Consider the following 20,204-nt stretch of genomic DNA (forward strand, 5'->3'; position numbering starts at 1 on the left):
CAAAAAAGGTATTAAAACATACTCAGAGCATAAAACACAGAGCAGCTTAACATGGATCTTATACACTTTGCAGGCTAAAAACAGACTTTAAAGTTATGTTCTAAAAATCAGCCCCTTAATTAAGAGCTTGGGTAAACAATTTGGCCTAGTTTTATAGCTTTCTAAGAACGTATCGTTCTCCAGAGTAACTGTCTAAAATCCAGAACAATGACTTTAAGGGCTTGTTCAGATCTCACCTTGACTGTAGATAGCAGCTTCTCCCTTAAATTATGCGTTCACTGAAACCTGTTCCTACAGCAGTGACAGTTCACGCCTGCAGTCTAATTAAAGTACAAAAGTCTATCACCATGGTTTTGCTTATGGTGACATTATGTAGGACTTGTAGGAGATTCCTCAGTGGAGCAAATTGTTCAAGAACATGATGGTATGATAGCTCTGTTTTTGACTGTAAACTTTGGAGGTGACCTTTTCCAGCTGAGGGACAAAGTGTTCCTCTTGTTCAGATTTGAGAAGACATTAACAAAGAAGCAGTGGTATGGATCCAGACTAAATTGGCATTTCCCACCGATTTCCCCTTTCCCACTGCAGCCCCCTTCATGTTGTTCCTCAAGGTTCCCTATCCCTCAGGACCACTTTTGTGGGAATTACTGGACTGCAGTGGAAGGAAAAAGGCAGGAATGGTCAGTTCTGCAGGTGGAAAATTTAGTCTGGATCCAACCCAGAGAAAGCAATGAGATTTGTCTGATGGCAAAGCCCCTTATGGTTCAGAATGTATGCACCCCTCTCTTTTGGGGAAACTAATGTGGAGTAGTTCATCTGCTGCCTTGTAGCAATGCCTCCATCTCTGCTCTATTTGTGTGTGTGTGTGTATAATATATATTTAAATAAAGCAAATATGAAAAGACTCTTTCTTCCAGAGGAAATCCAGTTACTACTGCCATCAGAACTTCTAACTGCTCATGGAAATGGGGAGCCTATAACAGTAATGTAGAAATTAGAAGGGGAAGGGAGCCGAGTGAAAGGGGAAAAGCCAGTTTATCCCCTTTAAAATAAAGGTTTTGTAACTACTGAGGTATCATTTCTTTGAGTAAGGAGCTCTGGTTATTTTTTTTTAACAGCTACATGTGTGCTTACATAACAGTGGGTTAGATCCAGCAATCTGCTCGTGCGGGCAATGCAGATCTTCCCAGGGTTAGAAATGGCTGCTGTTACTAGGAGCATCCTAAAAACATATCCTCTATCTTGGAAGAACAAAAAAAAAATGTTACAAAGCACTGAGTTTGCTGGAGGAAGACATATATTTCCTAGCAAGTGCAGCATGCAATTTAAGTGCTGAAAAAGATTAACTTGCGTGCAGGGAGGATGTCCACATTCCCCAGAAACAAGGACCTGTGAGTTGACTGATTCCTTTTTTAAAAAAAAAATCTTTATGTGTTCTGACAGTTTCCATATGGTACTTTGCCTCATAATCCAGTGTGGAGAATGAATATAGAAAAGGCATTCAGCAAGGGGCAACTTAGTGTGGTGTGTAGTTGATAAGCTGTATCATCCTGCCAAGTACTAAGGGAATTATGTCTCATATCCGGAGAAATGGGAGCTGGATGCCTGGTCATTGGGTAAAATGGTTGTCTGCAATCACACACTGCTTCACAGAAGGCTGTAGAACAAGTGCCTCCCGTCAGACATGAATACTCTTTCACATTATATTTTATGTTAGACTGGAGTGGAGTGCTGCCCACCTGTTGAGCAATTCCCTCCTGTATCATTTTCTGTGGCTGACTTCAGTTGCAGTACTATCTAGAAGTCCTGTCTGTGAGCTGTCTCCACAAAGCAAATGTCAGATCATCTCATTCTGCTTCATTTCCTTTAATTTGCCAAACTGTCTCTACACAAAGGAAGAGGCTTCCTAAGAAGCAGCAGCAAGGAATGAGAATACCAGAATCAGAAGAGAATCCAGACCTTGAGTCATAGCTCCTGCTGCTTGTTTAGCTGTAACTCAAGACATGGATTGCACTTCCCAGGTTGTGCTGCTTTTTCAGGCTATTAGAGGTGCTGATCCGTGCTTGGCACCTGCCCTGGAATCCATGTATATCTCTCTTGCTTTGATCCGAAAGCTGAGCTGTGTGCTCTCTGGCTTGTAGGCCATCTGCTGGACTGTTCAACAGATTCTTCTTGGTTGCTGGGTGTCGGAGGCAGATGTGTTGTGCAGGGACAGTCCTTTTCTACTTTGCGTATCAAAGCAGTGGGGACATTAATGGCTGTAGTGGCTAGAAAATCCAGTCTTGGAGAATGCACACTATCTTGTCTTGTTGTGAATGAACAGCTTGTCACTGCATCTATAGAGTAAGAGACTTGGCGTGATTGAACTGTGTTTAACTTAAGGAGCAACAGTAGTATACATAGTAAACTATGCTAGAAACTGGCTTCACCATTCTGTGCACAACCTCTTTCCACCATCAACAAACCACTGGCAGCACTGTACACTTAAGAAAAAATCTGCATCAGGGTGGGCCAAATCCTGCTTCCTGAGCAAATGTTACAATACTGATAATACATTCTTTCCCTCTGTCCTTGTTATTAAGAACAACTTGTTATTAAGAACAACTCTACAATGAATCAGAACAAAAGCTGCGTATCATACAAGTTAAAATACTATATCTACCCTTGAAAGAATTCATGGGAGTTTAAAAATATATTTATTATGCTTTAGTGGTATGTTTGGCTGTTTGTTTGCTGAAGATCTGTGAAATGCATCAAGAATTATCTTTTAAATTATTATAGCACTTTACTTTCTTTGACATCAGTATTTTGTTCTTGAGAAATTTCTTATAGTGAAACTAAACACGTTTCCATTTAACTACTATTAGCTACTGTTGTGAATTACTGACTTTGCTGTTAGTATTTTTTCTCCTGCTTTTTCCGTGCCAACCTTTTTGGTATAAGAAAATCACACACACACACACACACACCCCGTTCATGATGCCTTTTTTGGCTTTCCATGTGAAAAAGAAAAAATGCTGGAACTGGCTGCAATGTGCAGTGGAAAGCATGGTAGGTCAAACTTAGGTTGGTGTTCTAGAAGCTTGGAGATTCTGATTTTACCTGCACCTATTTATAGATATTGATATTCCAGATAGTGACCCATGCTGCCCTTGCTAGCAGATGTTTGTGGTCTAGTCTTAGCAGCCACTTGCCCTGCTGTGCAGGCACAGATGCTTGGTTTTGTTTTGTTTTTAATTGTACTTTAAATCTCACCCTTAGAACTTCTCTCAAGAGCAATTTTCAAAGAGCTCTCTCAGCCACACCTACCTCACAGGGTGTCTGTTGTGGGGAGGAGAAGGGAAAGGAGATTGTAAACCGCTCTGAGACTCCTTCGGGTAGTGAAGGGTGGGGTATAAATCCAATCTCCTCCTCTGCCTCCTCCTCTTCTTCTTCAAAGAATATCAAAGCTGATTTGAGCCTCTCTAGTACTCTGTTCCTTTTTGGAATTTATCTGGTCTCTGATTTTTTTAAAAAGCATTGGGGAAAATATTCTCTGTAGAGGGCCTACAAGGTCTGACAATGAAGAGCTTTAATGGGAGACACACTTTTTTAACTTCTAGGATTTATTCTGATTTGGACAGGAAAATGAACATGCTTTGGTTTCTTGATCTTTTCCTTTGTGCTTTCTTTCAGGTGGAACCCAATGCCACCATAGCAGAGATTAAAAGCCTCTTTACTAAATCACGTATGTATGGGGAACAAGTGTTCATGATTCCTGCCTGCAGACAACTGCATTTAATTCTACTATTAGTTTCTTCCCTTAACGTCCTAGCGCTTACTGTGGGACTTGTCCATCTCAGCAAGGGACAGAGTGTTCAGCCACTTGTTTTTATGATGGCATTTTGCAATTTGTCTTGGTACCGGACCCTTTATTGTTGTATGGCAAGTCTGGGGCTGTAAGTATAACTGAGATTGCTGGGCAGAGAGGGAGTCTGTGGTTCTCAGGGCTGTGACTACTGAGACTCTCATAGCCAGTAAAAAGGCCTGGACTCTCATAAAGGTGCCAAGTGGTGCCAATCACGAAGGAGCAATGGCAGATGGAACATTGTTTTTGGCCTTGACTATAGTACGCCGCATGACAGAGTGAGCTCCTGTCTCTAGTTCCAGCTCCTGCCAACCTAGCAGTTCGAAAGCAAGAAATTGAAAGTAGATAAATAGGTACCACTTCGGTGGGAAGGTAACAGCGTTCCGTGCGCCTTGGTGTTTAGTCATGCCGGCCACATGACCACGGAAACGTCTTCGGACAGCGCTGGCTCTTCGGCTTTGAAATGGAGATGAGCACCGCAACCCTAGAGTTGGACTCGACTGGCTGTCGAGCAAGGGAACCTTTACCTTTACCTATAGTACTTGTGGGGATAGCAGGTGGCGAGGAAAGAGTCCATGTCTATGTTCTTCTTTGGAGGGAACAAGGTGAAAGTCTTTCCTGTAAATAGGAGCATCCTTTCCCGATTAAGGTTACCCAGGAATTTTGCTACTCAAAAGCAGAGGTAGGAAACCAGTAGCCCAGGGCAGCCTGGGACATGAAACAGCCATTGATGTTAGACTCTTCTGTCTAGGTTTGCCCAGTCAAGATTTACCCAGTCATAACTGTCAAATGTCTAGATAAGCTTGTTGATAGGTTTAATACTGGTAAAATGTACGTGTGTTAGCTAGAATGAGGACAGTGTAAATGTGTTGTTTTCCCTGCTGTCAGTCTGCCATGGTTGCACTGATAAATGTAGACAACTCACTGAAAGCTGGAAACTACATAAATAATAGAAACTGCTGCTTAATGTGTGCATGCATGCTCAAAATTTATTCCTCTGGTGTCAAGTCGTAAAGGAGTTCTATAAAATAAAACCTTTCTGTGCATGTGTGACCTTGTGATGAACACTGACTGTTGCATTTGTGTTGTGACTCACAATGTAGCAATGTAGTGTAAGAACGTTGCTAGCATGGCCTGATCCCCAAGATGGGCACTCACTTGGATTAAGTCAACAAGTCAGTAATCAGTTTGAACAACTCCCAGGTATGACAAATGGTAACTTGTGCTGGGTGAAGTGTTTTGAAAGCTCTCATCTATTACAGTGTAAACATCATCAACAGTTGTAACCATATATGGGCTGAGAGAAGTATCCCCAATCTGGAATGTGCTATAACAGAATAACATCAAGGAGTTGGACTAGGCACATGACTGATTCTTTGAGTCTAGTTGTGGGTGAGCATGAGGCTCTAATGCCCTTTTCAGAGCAAGGCTGGAGAGATGTTGAAGGGTTAAATTTCCCCTCTGCACATGCAGTGCTTTATTTTATTGCATTTATACCCCATCTTTCTTGAGTTACAGAAATCAGTGCTAATAAAGCAGAGACCAGACCTGTTTAGTTTCAGCAAGGATGCCATCTCATGTGCTCTCCAGCCATGCCCTAGGATCCAGTGCAATATTTCCCACACATTGCTGTACATTGTGTCATTCTGCCCTGATCTGGATAGCTCAAGCTAGCCCGATCTCATCAGATCGTGGAAGGTAAGCAGGGTCAGCCCTAGTTAGTATTTGGATGGGAGACCACCAAGGAATACCAGGGTTGCAGTGTAGAGGCAGGCAAGGGCAAACCACCTCTAAACATCTCTTGCCTTGAAAACCCCATGGGGTTCCCATAAATGGGCTGATGGAAAAAGAAAAAAGAGATAAGATTGACTAACAGATCACGAAGCCAAGTGCTAGTGCATGTCAGTCTAGTCCAGTGTTCCCTCTAAGCTGTGGAATCTTGTGAGCAAGAATTCTACTCTGTGAGCTACTGGCATTAAAGTTGTGAGCCAGCAATATGGCTGCTGCCCCTTTTAGTTTTCTCTGGAGCCCTTCTCCCTGAGCTAAGACAAAAATGTGTGAGCTGGAGGCTAAAAAACTGTGAGCCAGCTCACACTAACTCAGCTTAGAGGGAACACTGGTCTAGTCTAGTCTAGTCTACCTTGCAAAAAAAGGTGATAGAGGTGGTTACAATGGTTATGATTCTCTGTTATCTCTTCTTGGATAAGTATTTCCTATATGCCATTCTCTTTTTCTCTTTCCAGATCCTCAGTGGTATCCGGCTCGGCAGTCTCTACGACTGGATCCTAGTAAGTGGAATCATGAGACATTCTGGTATTTTTGGAGTCACTGCTCCCCATAGAACTTGGCTAGGAACAAACATAAACAAACAGTGGGCTGAAGGACTACCCGCTTGGATCAGAGAATGTAACTAACATAATAACACTTGACCTTGGGAATGCATGTGCTGAATCCATTTGAAAGGTCATATAGTCCTGCAGGAAGCAACATTTTCTGGAAGTCTAGATTGCTGAGTTAAATGAGAGCATAATCAAGCTTGTCTCCTCATCATTTGAGAAGGGTTTTTTCCTTTGTGTTCTCTGCATAATGACACCTGTGGGCTCGGTTCTTGCAGAGCACTGGTTAGAACCTCCTAGAAACAAGGCTTGTAGGTCTGACCATACCACCCCCAAACCTGTTGCTAGTGTGTTTGTACAGACGTAGAGCTACTGCTTTGGACTTGGGTCCTTTCGACCGCTGTAGCTGGCCTTTTCCCTCTTGAATAATTGAATAATTGCATTTAACTAAGATTTTCTTCTCCGTGCTCCTTCAGTCTTCCGAGTTTCTTTGTCATGAGTGCGCAGGTGCATGCTGGCTTATGCATCTGTTGTACAGCAGGCCATCTTTAAAAAGTGCTGGTGGTGTACAGGCAAATTGCCTTGCACAGAAACCACAATCACTGACTGTTATGTTTGGGAGAGGAACATGTTGAATCCTGCCCCTGTTGCCAGATATTCACCTAACAAGGTGTGTTGTGTAAACATGTGTTATTGGTATCTGGCTTGATGGCTTAGTCTCAGCTGATGTCCTCAGGACATATGTTAGGTCTGTCTCCCCTCACCCCATCTCCCCCCCCCACAGTTATCATCAGAATCTCCTGGTAACAAAGTCTGACCTCACAAACACCATCCCAGCTGCAAACTGGAGATGTTGGAAGTGAAGCACTGGCGTACGTTCCCCTTTGGGATCAAAGAGATCAGGAGATGCACAGCTGACGTAGTCCTCCCCACCAGCATTGAGAAGGCAGAGCTTCCTCCATCCCAGGCACTGGTACCTTCTGCAGGTAATGGTGCAGTATTAGACAAGATCCAAAGATTGAATTGGTTCCCAGGACACTTTCTGTGGACCCAGGAGCATCCCCTGAAGCACAGGCTTTTTTTTTCAGATGAGCAGTTAGAAGACGGTTCAACAAATCCTGGCACCTAAAAGTTGCATTGTGGTGCCTAGTATTTTCGGCAGCTAGATTCGAGTCCAGTAGCACCTTAGAGGCAAACAAGCCTTTGGGGGTATGAGCTTTCGAGAGTCAGAACTCCTTTGTCAGCTGACGGAGGGAGTCAAAGCTGATGAAGGGAGCTTTGACTCTCAAGAGCTCATATCCCAAAAATCTTTTTGGTCTTTAAGATGCTACTGGACCGACATGTCTGCCCTCTCAAAATAGTATTTTCAACAAACTCAAACTCTTCTCTTATTGTCTCTCAGCTTGGCTGCGGCTCCTCCCAACCCTATTCTTATTCACTCCCATCCCAAGCTGTAGTCAGAGGGACTTGGCTAGTTTTGGAAAGTTCTGTTGCCCCTAACAATGAGTATGGTGGAGCTTTCCAAAGCGGGCAGAGTCCCTCAGCTGAGGGGAGGGGAAGCAGACAAGAGCTGCCCTGAAACGTTGGCAGCTGGGCTTAGAGATGAAGGGTTTGCATTTTTTCTTTAAAAAAACCCCAAACCCTCTCTTAGACTGGCTGCTTCAGTTCCCAACAGTTTTGGTCCACTGCCCCTCCCCTGCTCAGACATAACTAGAGGGGGGATTTGGGTATCTTTAGAACATTCTGCTCCATTGCTGTTAAGAGCAGGGCAGATATTCATGGTGCGAAGAGGCACAATATAACACATTGCAGTAGTGTAGTTTAAGTAATAAGTAAGCTCTCCTGAACCTGCCTCAGTGGGGAGGGTGGGGTATAAATCAAATCAATCAAATCAATCATTAATAGATGCTGGAGCGCCAAATATATCTTGAGGATAGCTTCAGCATGATCCTAAGAGCCCCTTGGGCATAAGTTGTCCTCACCAAACAGTCCTCCAAGTCATACATCTCCTGGGATTCATGGCTGCAGCCACCCTTGCAGTGCTGCTCACCACAATCAGACTTCTACAGTCCTAGTTCACATCCAAAACAATGTGAACTCTGCAGATGTCCTCCATGCACTCTTGTGGTAGGCATAATTACAAAAACTACTGCTCAGTGTCTGCTTTCCTCCTCCTGCACCCAGTCAACTTTAATGACAGATGCTTCTCAATGAAAGCAGGGCAGTCACTTCAGCTGCCACTCAGGCCTGATTCTTATGGGAATCACAAGCTCACATCAGTGTGCTGGAGCATCTAGTAGCCGACAAGCCTGTTTGAGCCTTCCTCTGTGTCCTTGGATAGAGTGTAAGGCGGGACCGTTCTTGTCTGTTTGCTTCATCTCAAGGCTGGGTTCTGTTCACTTTCCTCACTGCAGGAAAACATGATGTGCTTGTTTTCCCAAGGACTTTGTCTGTTCTTCCTCAAAGTTCACTTGGCAGTTTTAACTTGGATTCTAATTACATTTTCTGCTTCCAGAAGGCGTTCTGCCAGGGAAGTGGAGACTGATTTTCATTGGTTTTGTGACTCCCACTTATAGAAGCTCAAGAAATGCCCCTCTGAACTGTTAGCCACCTGATACATTAGACCTCTGACTCTCAGGGCACCATTTCTGATAGCAGTAATGTTGTGAAACAGGTTTCCTAGCACTGTACTTTACCAAGACCCTCCCTATCTCCTCCCCCACAAGGAGAAAGTAGTCCTCTCTCTAGTTAACAACCTTCTTGCCCAAGATAATCTCCAGGTTTCACCAGAACTAGGTGTGTTTCTAACCCACCTGTCAGAATCGGGCTCTGCTGATTGTCATGTTGACTAATGTTTTCTTGTGTTTCTGTCTTTGAAGTTAGCTTTCGTTTTTGACCATTTGGTCTCAACCCTTGCCAGTCTTCTCTGCCATAAAGATTCTGAGGGATTGGGGGGGGGGGAGTAGGTGTGAATGCTATATATCTGTATGTGTGTATGCGGGTGTCAGGTTAGCTTTGCTGGTAACGACTTTCCCATGAGAACGAGACCCAAGAGACTCTCATCCTTGAAGAAACCTCTGTTGCTAGATAATAATCTTTGAAGTGCAGGGTAGTAGGCAGGGGGAGTGAAAGAGGGTGGGGGAGTGAATGCCCGCTGCATGACCATTGCATTATGGGACCTTGATCTATTACCTATACAATACCTAACCCTTGATCTATTCCTTAGTCTGACCAAGAGCTCTCTCTTGTACACATCTAAATCTCTGTTTCTAATAAAGCTTTCATGAAAAGACTATTAGGCTGAGAGTGGATTGACTCAAGGGTCTGACACCACCAGTGGATGGAGAGAAGGTCCCACATTTGTTGGATGTTCACAGGGCTTTTGCTTTTTATGTTGGTAGGAATGCCTCCTCCAGAAATTACCTAAGGCTATTTGTTTGCCATGGTGGTTTGAACAAATGGCAATCTGTGTCCTCTCAGTGCACTGAGAGGAAATTGGTGCATAAACCACTTCTGAGGACAGTATCAAAGAGACAGCTGCTCTCACAGCCTTTGGTAGAGCTATGCACCTTCCAAAACTCTAGGTGGCCACATAGTCACAACCTTCACCTTCATAAGGCATTAAGTAAGGACTCTGACAGATACAGCATTTAGCAGGGCAGTGCTCAGTGAACTCTTCTCATAACGTCACCCCTGTCTTTCACCCAGGGAAGTCTGCTTGCTAATCTTTTCCCACGGGTATGCCTGCACAGAGACCATTAGGAAGATGAGCAGGTTGCTTATCTATATAACTAATGTTCTTTGAGTGGTCATCTGTGGTCTAAGCGATTTTGTAATCCACTCTCCTTTCCCACAACAGGTGCCTTTAACCTGCTAAGGACTGAATGGGAAGGCATGACTCTGTCCCTCTAGGCATGCATTGATCAGTAGGCTCAGTTCTGGGGCCTGTACCCCAAAGGTTTTAGCTCTAAAAGATTAAGCAGTGCTCTGCACAGGTGTGGAGCCTGTAGTGTGAACGCATAGATAACTACTCATAAATGGTAAGCAACCATTTTTTCCCTTCATTGTGGCTTCCTTCTGAATGTTCGGTGGTCAGAGCCTCTCTGTCATGTAATAAACAATATAGTTGTTGGATTTAATATCCCACTAGAAGTGCTTGAGGCAACTGGAGCATCATTGTGACTCTCCTTTTTTTCAGAGGGGAGATCCCTAAAAGATGAAGATATCCTTCAGAACTTGCCAGTGGGCACGACAGCAACACTGTATTTCCGGGACCTGGGAGCTCAAATCAGCTGGGTGACTGTAAGCATGCTTCTTCCCCGCCTAAGATGGTCCTGGTTGTGTCACACCCTGGTTTCCTACTCTTCCTCACCCTTCTTTCTGTCTTTCAGGTCTTTCTCACGGAATACGCTGGGCCCCTGTCAATCTACTTGCTCTTTTACTTCCGGGTTCCTTTCATCTATGGCCCCAAGTATGACTTCACCTCCAGCAAATACTCTGTTGTACAGTAAGTGTGCACATTTTGCTATGTAGCTTGTGCTGGGGTGCTGCCCTCTAATTTAGGGGGGAACTGGGCATGTCTCAAGGAAAGATAGAGGAAGTATCTCTTCTTCTACCTGTTTGGTTAGATTGTCCCCCTTCTCCTCATATCCTGTTTTGAGAGTCAGGATTTTTCATCCTGAAAATCTATATAATTCTCAACAGTCCCCTCTGCATGCAGATACTTATTTCCGCAGATAGGGGGTGCACTGTCCCCCAACAGATTTTTCTACAGACTCAGGGGACTCCATGGAGTAGAGAAATCCAAAAAGTTTTTTAAAACCTCAGGGAGGAATCCCCCCCCCATGCCTTTTGAAATGGCTACCTCAGGGATCTACTCCAGGCCCCACTGTATCGACAGTGAGAGATAGCCAGAGAGAGAGACAGAAAGGGGAGGAAGCAAAAAAGCAGGACTGGATCTGGGATTGGGAGAGATTCCTCCTGAAATATGAATGGCTACATAGCCAGGCATTTGGAGTCAGGTCTGGGACTAGGATTGCCCACTCCAGGTTGGGGAATTACTGGAGATTCTGTGATAAAGTCTGAGGAGTGCAGAGTTTGGGGAGGGGAGAGGCCTCAGCTAGATATAATGCCCCAGAGTCCACACATTTTCTTCAGGGGGATAGATTTCTGTTGTCTGGAGTTCAGTTGTAATTCTGGGGGATCTCCAGGCCCCACCTGGAGGCTGGCAAACCTAGGCCTAGCAGCACCCTCTGGGTGACTTGATACCACCTGGCTTGCATGATTCAACTAGGCCTGGCTGCTTGCTACTGTTCAACAGCAGCCACTCCATGAAAGTCAGTGTGACATAATGGTCAGAGCTTCAGAGTCGGGTTTCCGAGACCCAGGTTTAGATCCCCATCTTGCTGTGGAAACTCACTGGGTGATTTTGGACCAGTCACATACTTTCAGCCTAGGTTGAGAGAATAATATAAATTGCTTTAGTCCCCACTCTGGAGAAAGACCATAATTTTCCTCAGTAGAAGCTGCAGGGAGAAAGGAGACAGAAATCTGAAGACAAAGGGGCAGATATAGGTAGGTTGGCTGTTGGGTGGGAAGGAGATAGGAATGCCAACTCCAGGTTGGGAAATTCCTGGATATTTGAGGGGTGGAGCCTGGAGATGGTGGGGATTGAAGTGGGGAGGGACTTCAAACATATATAATGCCATAGACTTCACCCTCCAAGGCAGTCATTTCATTCAGAGGAACTATTGATCTTCTTTGTGGTCTCTGTGCATCACACCTCTGGGATATAGTGCGCCTGCGCCGACCCTGATCGGTATAATGGAAAGCAAAAGGGATTTTTGCACCCACTCCCCAGTCATGTGCCGGGCTGCACTGCACATGACCAAGGGAGGGGCACGACGATCCCACCAGTTCTCTTCTGACCGCTGCGCTGGTAGGACCCTCTCTGCTCCAGTCGGTAAAACTACTCTTTTTGGCCTTTAGGCCACGTTTCTCTTCAAATTTAGTTAGTTAGGAAAGTATTTTAGTTAGTTGTTCTTTGGACCTTGCTTCTTGGCCCCCTCCCTCCAGCCTATGGCCACTCGGTGGGGCTTCTTTAAATGGCGCTGAAAGTGCAGCAGTAAGATGCCCCCCCCCCGATAGACATTCCCTTTGCCTTTTATGCCTGGGGAAAACGCACCAAGTAGACTCTTGCGCCCATTGTTCCAAGTTTTCCAAACAGACCAGGAAGAATCGGGCAGCTAGACTTCAGGTGGCGCTTATGGAAGTTGTGATATCGCCGGTGACGCCCTCGTCTCAGGAGACGTCCGGGCACGCCTCGATGTCGACGCCCGCTTTGGAATCGACAGTCGCCTTGTCTTCACCATCGACCTCCATCGATGCCATACAATCGGTGCCGAAGCGCCTGATTCAGGCACAACAGTCTGAAGCCCATACTCCTTCCAAAAAGCGTAAGGAGGGCAAGGACGTTTGGCTTATCAAGCTTAAGAAGCACAAGAAAGGCTCTCTCGCAACCGCTTCACTTGATTCAACAAGCCGAGGGCAGCCACAAGGTGCACACACGTTAGCTCTACCCACCATCCAGCCTCTTCCGACAGTCACAGACTCTGTCTTCGACATCATCCAGATGGACACGTCGACCTCAGTCGCCCTTCCCATTACTTTGGTCCTTTTGCAGACAGCCAAAGCTCCTTGGCCTCATCCTTCGTCCGTCTCGATGTCCGATAAGAGGTTGGTTCATATGTACAAGATCCAAGAATTGGGGGCACAGTTCTTCATCCATTCAAAGCTGAATTTGTTAGTGGTTACCTCATCAAAAAGAAAGAGTAGCCACTCTACCCCTCCAGACAAGGAGAGAAGAAAAAGTGACTCTTTTGGGAGAACATACCGCTGGAGCTATGGGTATCAAATCCTCTAACTATGCTGCTTGCATGGGACGCTATCAGTATGCCCTTTGGAATTTATTTCGACCCTCCCTGATGACTGTGGTCATCAAGCCAGGCGTATCCAGACAGAAGGAATGCTTTTGGCAAAACATCAACTTAACGTTTCCAAGCACTCGCTGGATGTAGCGGCAAAAACTCTCACTTCTTCTGTCGCTTTACGCCGGCACGCATGGCTTCGTTCATCTGCCTTATAGCCAGACACTAAAGCCGTCATAGAGGACCTTCCATTTGAGGGTGATAGACTTTTTAGTTCCACATCGGAGTGCTTCAAGAGCTCGACAAAATCATCAAGACGTTTCGCAGCCTTAGGGTTACACCTCCTACAAAACTCCACAAGGGAAAACCGTGGACCAAGCAATGGTCCAGCAGACCCTCATCAAAATCGTCTTCTGAGCGACACTGGCAAAGGTCCCTATGTCATTCGTCTCGTCCTTATGGAGGAAGACCCAAGTTTTCGTCTACATCCCAATCTAGACCCAAAACCACTAAGAATCCCAGAGTCTTTCTTACCTCCTCCCTGCTTTCCCTATGTGCTTGTCTCCTCACCTGTCGACTTGGAAGCTTATTACGTCAGACCTATGGGTCCTGTCAATAATCAAATCGGGATACCTCATAGAGTTTCCCCAAATTCCTTCCTCTACCCACGTCGTCATCACATCACCTTCAGTCGTCCTCCTGGAAGAGGTTGAAGCCCTTCTCAGTAAAAGTGCTATAGAGCCGGTACCCGTAGCCCAATATCTCACGGGCTTCTACTCTCGTTACTGTATGGTACCAAAACGGGACGGAGGCTTACGCCCCATCTTGGACCTCAGAAAACTGAACTCTTTCATCCTATACAAAAAGTTCCAGATGACAACATTACAGTTCATTCTTCCACTCCTAAAGCCAGGGACGTGGATGGTGACATTGGACCTCAACGATGCCTACTTTCACGTCTCCATCTACCCCACCCATCGCTGTTTCCTCCGTTTTGTGGTGGGCAATTGTCATTTCCAATTCAAAGCCCTTCCATTTGGCCTGTCCCAATCAGGGTCGGTCTTCACGAATGTTATTGGTGGTCGTGGTGGCACACCTCCATCTAAGGGGAGTCCAGATATTTCCCTATATAGAAGACTGGTTACTGGTAGCAGACTCAAAGGCATCCCTGCTCACCCATAACCTTGTCCGTCCTTACATCCTTGGGCATCAAGGTGAACCTACAAAAGTCAATGCTCCTTCCCACCAAAAGAGTGCAGTTTATAGGAGCTATCCTGGACTCTGTCGTTTGCAAGGCCTTCCTCCCTCCCCAGAGAGCAAGGAATATTGTCAATCTAGTGACCCTATTCCGCAAGACCGGGCATGCTACGGCAAAAGAAATCCAGTGGCTGCTGGGTTCGATGGCAGCCAACATCAATGTGTCTTTGCCAGATTGCATATGAGACCTCTCCAGCTGTGGTTCGTCCGCAGGTTTCACCCACAGAATCAACCCCAATCCCTTCGTCTGGTCTTCCCACCGACTGTTTTGGGCTCTCTGCTTTGGTGGACAGATCCGGTAAATCTCCTAGCAGGAGTCCCATTTCATCTGCCCACGTCAACACTCATGTTGACTACCGATGCGTCACTTTGGGGATGGGGCGCACATCTCAAGGGAATTTGTGTCGGGGCTCGATGGGAATCCCAGGTAGCCCACCATCACATCAATTTTCTGGAATTGCTGGCAGTGCAGTACGCACTCAGGTCTTTCCGACACCTGGTGGCCCAGCAGGTGGTCACTGTCCTGACGGACAACCCAACGGCCCAGTGTTATATCAACAGACAGGGAGGTACAATATCCAGGGGGCTATGTCAACTAGCCCTGGAATTATGGGACGAGTGTCAGTCATGGAACACGTTCCGAAGAGCCACCCATCTACTGGGGACGTTGAACGTCCAAGCGGACTTCTTGAGCAGAGGAGATGCATCGGAGCATGAGTGGGAGCTCAATTGGATATATCTCCAACCGATCTTTCACCTTTGGGGCCATCCAGAGGTGCCCGTGTTCGCGACACGCAGCAACAGAAAATGCCGCCTGTTCTGTTCCAGAGCGGGGACAGATCCCCTGTCTCTGGGCGATGGTCTTCTGGTCCTGTGGTCACGTCTTCACGTGTTCCTCTTCTCTCCAATTCCTCTAATCTCCAGAGTACTAGTCAAGCTAATGCAGGAAAAGCCACTCTGTCTCTTAGTGACCCCGTGGTGGCCCCGGCAACATTGGTTCTCCACTCTGCTCCACCTGTCCAAGGGCTCCTTTGTTCATTTTTCCCCAGCTGCAGATCTCCTCCTCGCGGAGAGAGGGCAGATACTGAATCACGATGTGCAGCGTCTCAAGCTCCTAGTTTGGAGGATCCTTTTTGAGTGTTCAGAGACAGAATAAATCACGTCCTATTGAACTGTTGCAAACCGTCCACCCGGATTTCTTACGCTGGAAAATGGAAGAAATTCTTGTCTCACATTGACTCGTTGGGATTGCAAACCCCCCCCCCCATCTGACCTGATGGCAATCTTCGGGTTCTTATTATCTCATCTGGACCTAGGCCTCAGCTGTGCCTTGTTGAAGGTCTATTTAGCCACAATCTCAGCTAATCACCCGCCGATTGACGGCCATTCTGTTTTCTCACACCCTCAAACAAAAAAGTTTCTTAAGTGCTTATGAGACTTATGGACAGACCCTTTGAGCCTATGGCTACTTGTAGTCTGCAGCTTCTGTCATGGAAGACTGCCTTTTTAGTTGCAGTTACCTCCACTAGGAGGATGGGAGAGTTATCAGCACTCAGCTGTGACCCCCCCTTATTTGAGTTTCTGTCACAATGGGGTCACGTTGGCTCCAGATGTCGTTTCTGAGTTTCATCTTCAAGCGGACATTGTTCTTCCAGTGTTCTTTCCGTCCCCTTCGGCGGAGGAAGAACGCCGATTTCACTCGTTGGACGTCAAAAGAGCTTTACTCTTTTACCTGAATCGAACACGGTCCTTTAGGAAATCACCGGCCTTGTTCGTTTCTTTTGCTCTGCCCTCTCAAGGGAAGAAGCTGTCATCTCAGCGCCTATCCAAGTGGATTGTGGAGACTATTAAATTATGCTACGTGCTAGCTAAAAGGTCGCTCCCGGGTCTGCTATGGGCACATTCCATCCAGGCAGTGGCGGCATCCACAGCCTTCCTGTGAGGTGCGTCGCTATAAGATATCTGCAACGCAGCTACTTGGGCCACGCATCACACATTTGTGAAGCATTATGCCCTTGATGTACGTCTTCATCAGCATTCCATGGTTGGACAAGTGGTGTTGCAGGCGGCGCAGATTTAGGACCTCAGCTCCCTCCTCCAGGTAGGTGGGTACTGCTTGTTAGTCTTCCAGAGGTGTGATGCCCAGAGACCACAAAGAAGATAAACAGGTTGCTTACCCGTAACTGAGGATCTTTGAGTGGTCATCTGTGCATTCACACCACCTGCCCTCCTCCTCTGCTTTCGGTCCTTCCTTGCTTTCTTTGGAGACTGAGGGCAGCGGTCAGAAGGAACTGGTGGGATTGTCGTGCCCCTCCCTTGGTCATGTGCAGTGGAGCCCGGCACATGACCAGGCAGCGGGTGCGATAATCCCTTTTGCTTTCCATTATACCAATCAGGGTCGGCGCAGGCGCACTATGTCCCAAAGATGTGATGCACAAATGACCACTCGAAGATCCTCAGTTACAGGTAAGCAACCTGTTTTTGCCAACCTCCAGGTTTTCCCTGAGAAAATGGCTGCTTCAAAGGGTGGGGTTTACAGTATTATGCCCTGCTGAGGTCACTTCCAAGCTCAAACGTCATTCTCCCAAGGCTCCAACCCCAAATCTCCAGGAATTTCCCAACATAGAGCTGGCAACCCTAAGAGAAACTGATCTCTGTATTTGGGCAATCCATTGTGATTCATGGAGAGTGGCTGCTGCCGGGAGGCCAGGAGAGTGACAGGGAGGCCGGGAGAGTGACAGGGGCAGAAAGAGTGACGCGGTGGGGGCAAAAAGGAAGTGACAGGCATGGAGAGGAGAGAGAGAGAGTAAGAAAAGGGCTGGCAGGAAGGAGGAAGAATGTGAGAGAAGCAGGGGAAGGGGGAAGAAGCAGAGGTGGGGGGAATGAGATAGCCGCTCCTGCAAGTTTCTTACAGGTCTCCACTTGTACTTCCTAAATTACACTAGCATTTCTAGGAGTAGTACTCAAGCGGTCAGAAAAAAACACAGATTAGTAATGAACTCATTCTGTGGCTGTTGGGCCTAATTGAGCATGGGCAGTATTCCCTGGTAACCACATACATTTGTGCCTGTTTTAGAGTTTAGGATTATTGCTGCAGTCTCTCCCCCCCCTCCCCAGCAGTTCTGAGTCTATTGGTCAACACCCCTGCAGTTGATTAAGGAAGGCTGCAGAAAAGCTCTCTGATCAATCATCCTGATTTAAGGGAAGCTCAAAACACGGAGAGCTCAAAGCAGAACAGCAGGAGCACTTTGGGGAAACTTAGAGGTAGCTTTCCTTCCTGGCATTTATATTTCTCCATAAGATTATATGCTGTAACATATACATGCTATAGTAACTTGCTCTTTATCTTTCCCTTCAGCCTAGCCTGTATCTGCCATTCTTTCCATTATATCAAGCGCCTCTTGGAGACCCTCTTTGTCCATAGGTTCTCCCATGGGACAATGCCTTTGCGTAACATCTTCAAGGTAAGCAGCATTGAGATATACATAAGTGGGGACAAGGAGGCAAGCCCAAGCCCTCCTCTGTTTAAGCTTTTCCCAGACCATGAAGCAGAAGCAGTCATCAAATCTGTTTTCCTATATTTTCATTAGGGAGCCATTTCATAATGCATTTGTGTTTCTCCAGAACTGCACTTACTACTGGGGCTTTGCTGCCTGGATGGCATACTACATCAATCATCCTTTGTATACTCCACCTGGTAAGTGATGACATAGGCAGATGTGGAAAAAATGGAAGGATCTTGGTGGTCCTTGTTGGATAAAGAGTCCAGGTAGCTTTTAAAGGAACTTGGTTGGGGTAATCTCCCTGATATTTTACTCTAGAGTTCTCTTGGAAGGAGGCTGAGCAGGTGTTCACAAGACATGGTGCCTGTTTGTGCATAACTGATCTGTTGCACAGATCAGTTATGGGAAGTACAGCATTTAGTGATGGACATAACATTTATCATCAATATACATAAGTGGGGACAAGGAGGCAAGGCCAAGCCCTCCTTTTCATTTGCTTCTAAAACTTTGTATAGGAATGTGGGGAATGACCTCTATTTAAGCTTTTCCCAGACCATGAAGCAGAAGCAGTCATCAAATCTGTTTTCCTATAATTTCATTAGGGAGCCATTTCATAATGCATTTGTGTTTCTCCAGAACTGCACTTACTACTGGGGCTTTGCTGCCTGGATGGCATACTACATCAATCATCCTTTGTATACTCCACCTGGTAAGTGATGACACAGGCAGATGTGGAAAAAATGGAAGGATCTTGGTGGTCCTTGTTGGATAAAGAGTCCAGGTAGCTTTTAAAGGAACTTGGTTGGGGTAATCTCCCTGATATTTTACTCTAGAGTTCTCTTGGAAGGAGGCTGAGCAGGTGTTCACAAGACATGGTGCCTGTTTGTGCATAACTGATCTGTTGCACAGTCTGTTAGTCAGTTACTAATCAGCCAGATCAACATTTCATAGGAGTATTATCAGAGTTGTCTGTACTTCTGGGAAGTACAGAATTTAGTGATGGACATAACATTTATCATCTACATAATTCTGCCTTCATTTTTTAAAATACATGTTTCTACCTCTTACTATTCAAGACAGGCTTAAAAGTGTGTGGGCATTGCCTAGTGATATTGCCAAAGCTAGGGTGTATGTACAGATTGAGAGTGTGTACAGATTTTCCAAGGGGTTAGGAGGGCACACCTTTGGTCCTCCACCTAGCTTTGTGAGCCTTCCTAATACCAGCAGAATACAAATATAAGCAAATTTTGCTGAATTTAATTAACCTTCCCCTGATGGCAGAATTCAGATTTTATTAGTACACAAATATGAAGTAATGAGAGTAAATGGTTGATGGTCTGAGAACCTTGAGTGACAGGGGATTCAAATGGAATTCTACAGTTGAGAGTGGCACTTAAGAATGGCAGTTGGATGTGAAGTGAAGTTAAGCAGAATGAGAGGATCAAGAAGGATCCTGAGTTAGGAAAGTGGGACAAGTGGCCCTTCCCTGGAGGAAACAGCCGGGGCGGCTTATTCCAGTGCTCTTGGGGAGAGGGAAGTATGGCAGTGGGTCACGGCAGAAAGTACTGGGAAGGGCGCAGAGAAACAGTGCGGCTCCGCGTCCTTCCAGCCTGCGACCCATCCCGAGGGTGACTGGCAGTGGGGCCAGGATTGGAAACCCCCCTCCGGTATTGATGTTATGCAACGCCAGGTCAATTAACAACAAGGCTGAAGTCCTCCGGGACTTCATACTGGAACAGCAAGCAGACCTGGCGTGCATGACCGAGACCTGGGTACGGGAGGGCGAGACGGTAGCGCTCGCCCAACTCGCCCCGCCGGGGTTCTCGGTCCTCCATCAATCACGGACTAGGGGGCGGGGGGGAGGAGGGGCACTTTTCATTCGGGAGGCTTACTCCTTCAGGGCGCTCCCGCAGGTGGAGATCGCGGGCATTGAATGTGTCGGCTTGCTGCTGGAGGCTGAGGAGAGTTTGGCGATTTGGCTGGTGTCCCGACCACCTAACGCCCCAGCCGATAGCCTGCCATCCCTGCTGGAGGCCGTATCAGGCTGGGCGCTGGAGCACCCTAGACTATTAGTCCTGGGTGACTTCAACGTCCATGCTGAGGACGCGACCTCCAGCCGGGCTATGGACCTAGTGTCGTCCATGGCGACGCTGGGACTCTCCCAGTTCATCTCGGCCCCCACGCATCGGGCCGGTCACACGCTCGATCTGATCTTTGCAGCGGGAGTTCTGGTGGACCGGATCACTGTTTCGGCAGTGCCATGGTCGGACCACCATGTCCTGGGGGCCCGTCTGAATCTTCCACTCCGACCTCGTTTAGGTGGTGAGCAGATTTT

The 20,204-nt window shown here is 46.6% G+C and overlaps 1 protein-coding gene across 1 annotated transcript in view; it reads left to right on the forward strand.

Moving 5' to 3' along the window:
* TECR (trans-2,3-enoyl-CoA reductase) overlaps positions 1–20,204 on the forward strand; it is a 42,263-nt gene that overhangs the window by 12,512 nt on the left and 9,547 nt on the right. The window contains exons 2-7 of the mRNA XM_015419799.1: positions 3,676–3,727; positions 6,091–6,135; positions 10,382–10,485; positions 10,575–10,690; positions 17,725–17,830; positions 17,991–18,063. Of these exons, the coding sequence (XP_015275285.1) occupies positions 3,676–3,727; positions 6,091–6,135; positions 10,382–10,485; positions 10,575–10,690; positions 17,725–17,830; positions 17,991–18,063 (496 nt within the window). The remainder of the gene's footprint in view (positions 1–3,675; positions 3,728–6,090; positions 6,136–10,381; positions 10,486–10,574; positions 10,691–17,724; positions 17,831–17,990; positions 18,064–20,204) is intronic.

Source organism: Gekko japonicus, unplaced genomic scaffold (assembly GCF_001447785.1).
Source record: "Gekko japonicus isolate JY-2015 unplaced genomic scaffold, Gekko_japonicus_V1.1 scaffold2157, whole genome shotgun sequence".
NCBI classification, from domain to species: Eukaryota; Metazoa; Chordata; class Lepidosauria; order Squamata; family Gekkonidae; genus Gekko; species Gekko japonicus.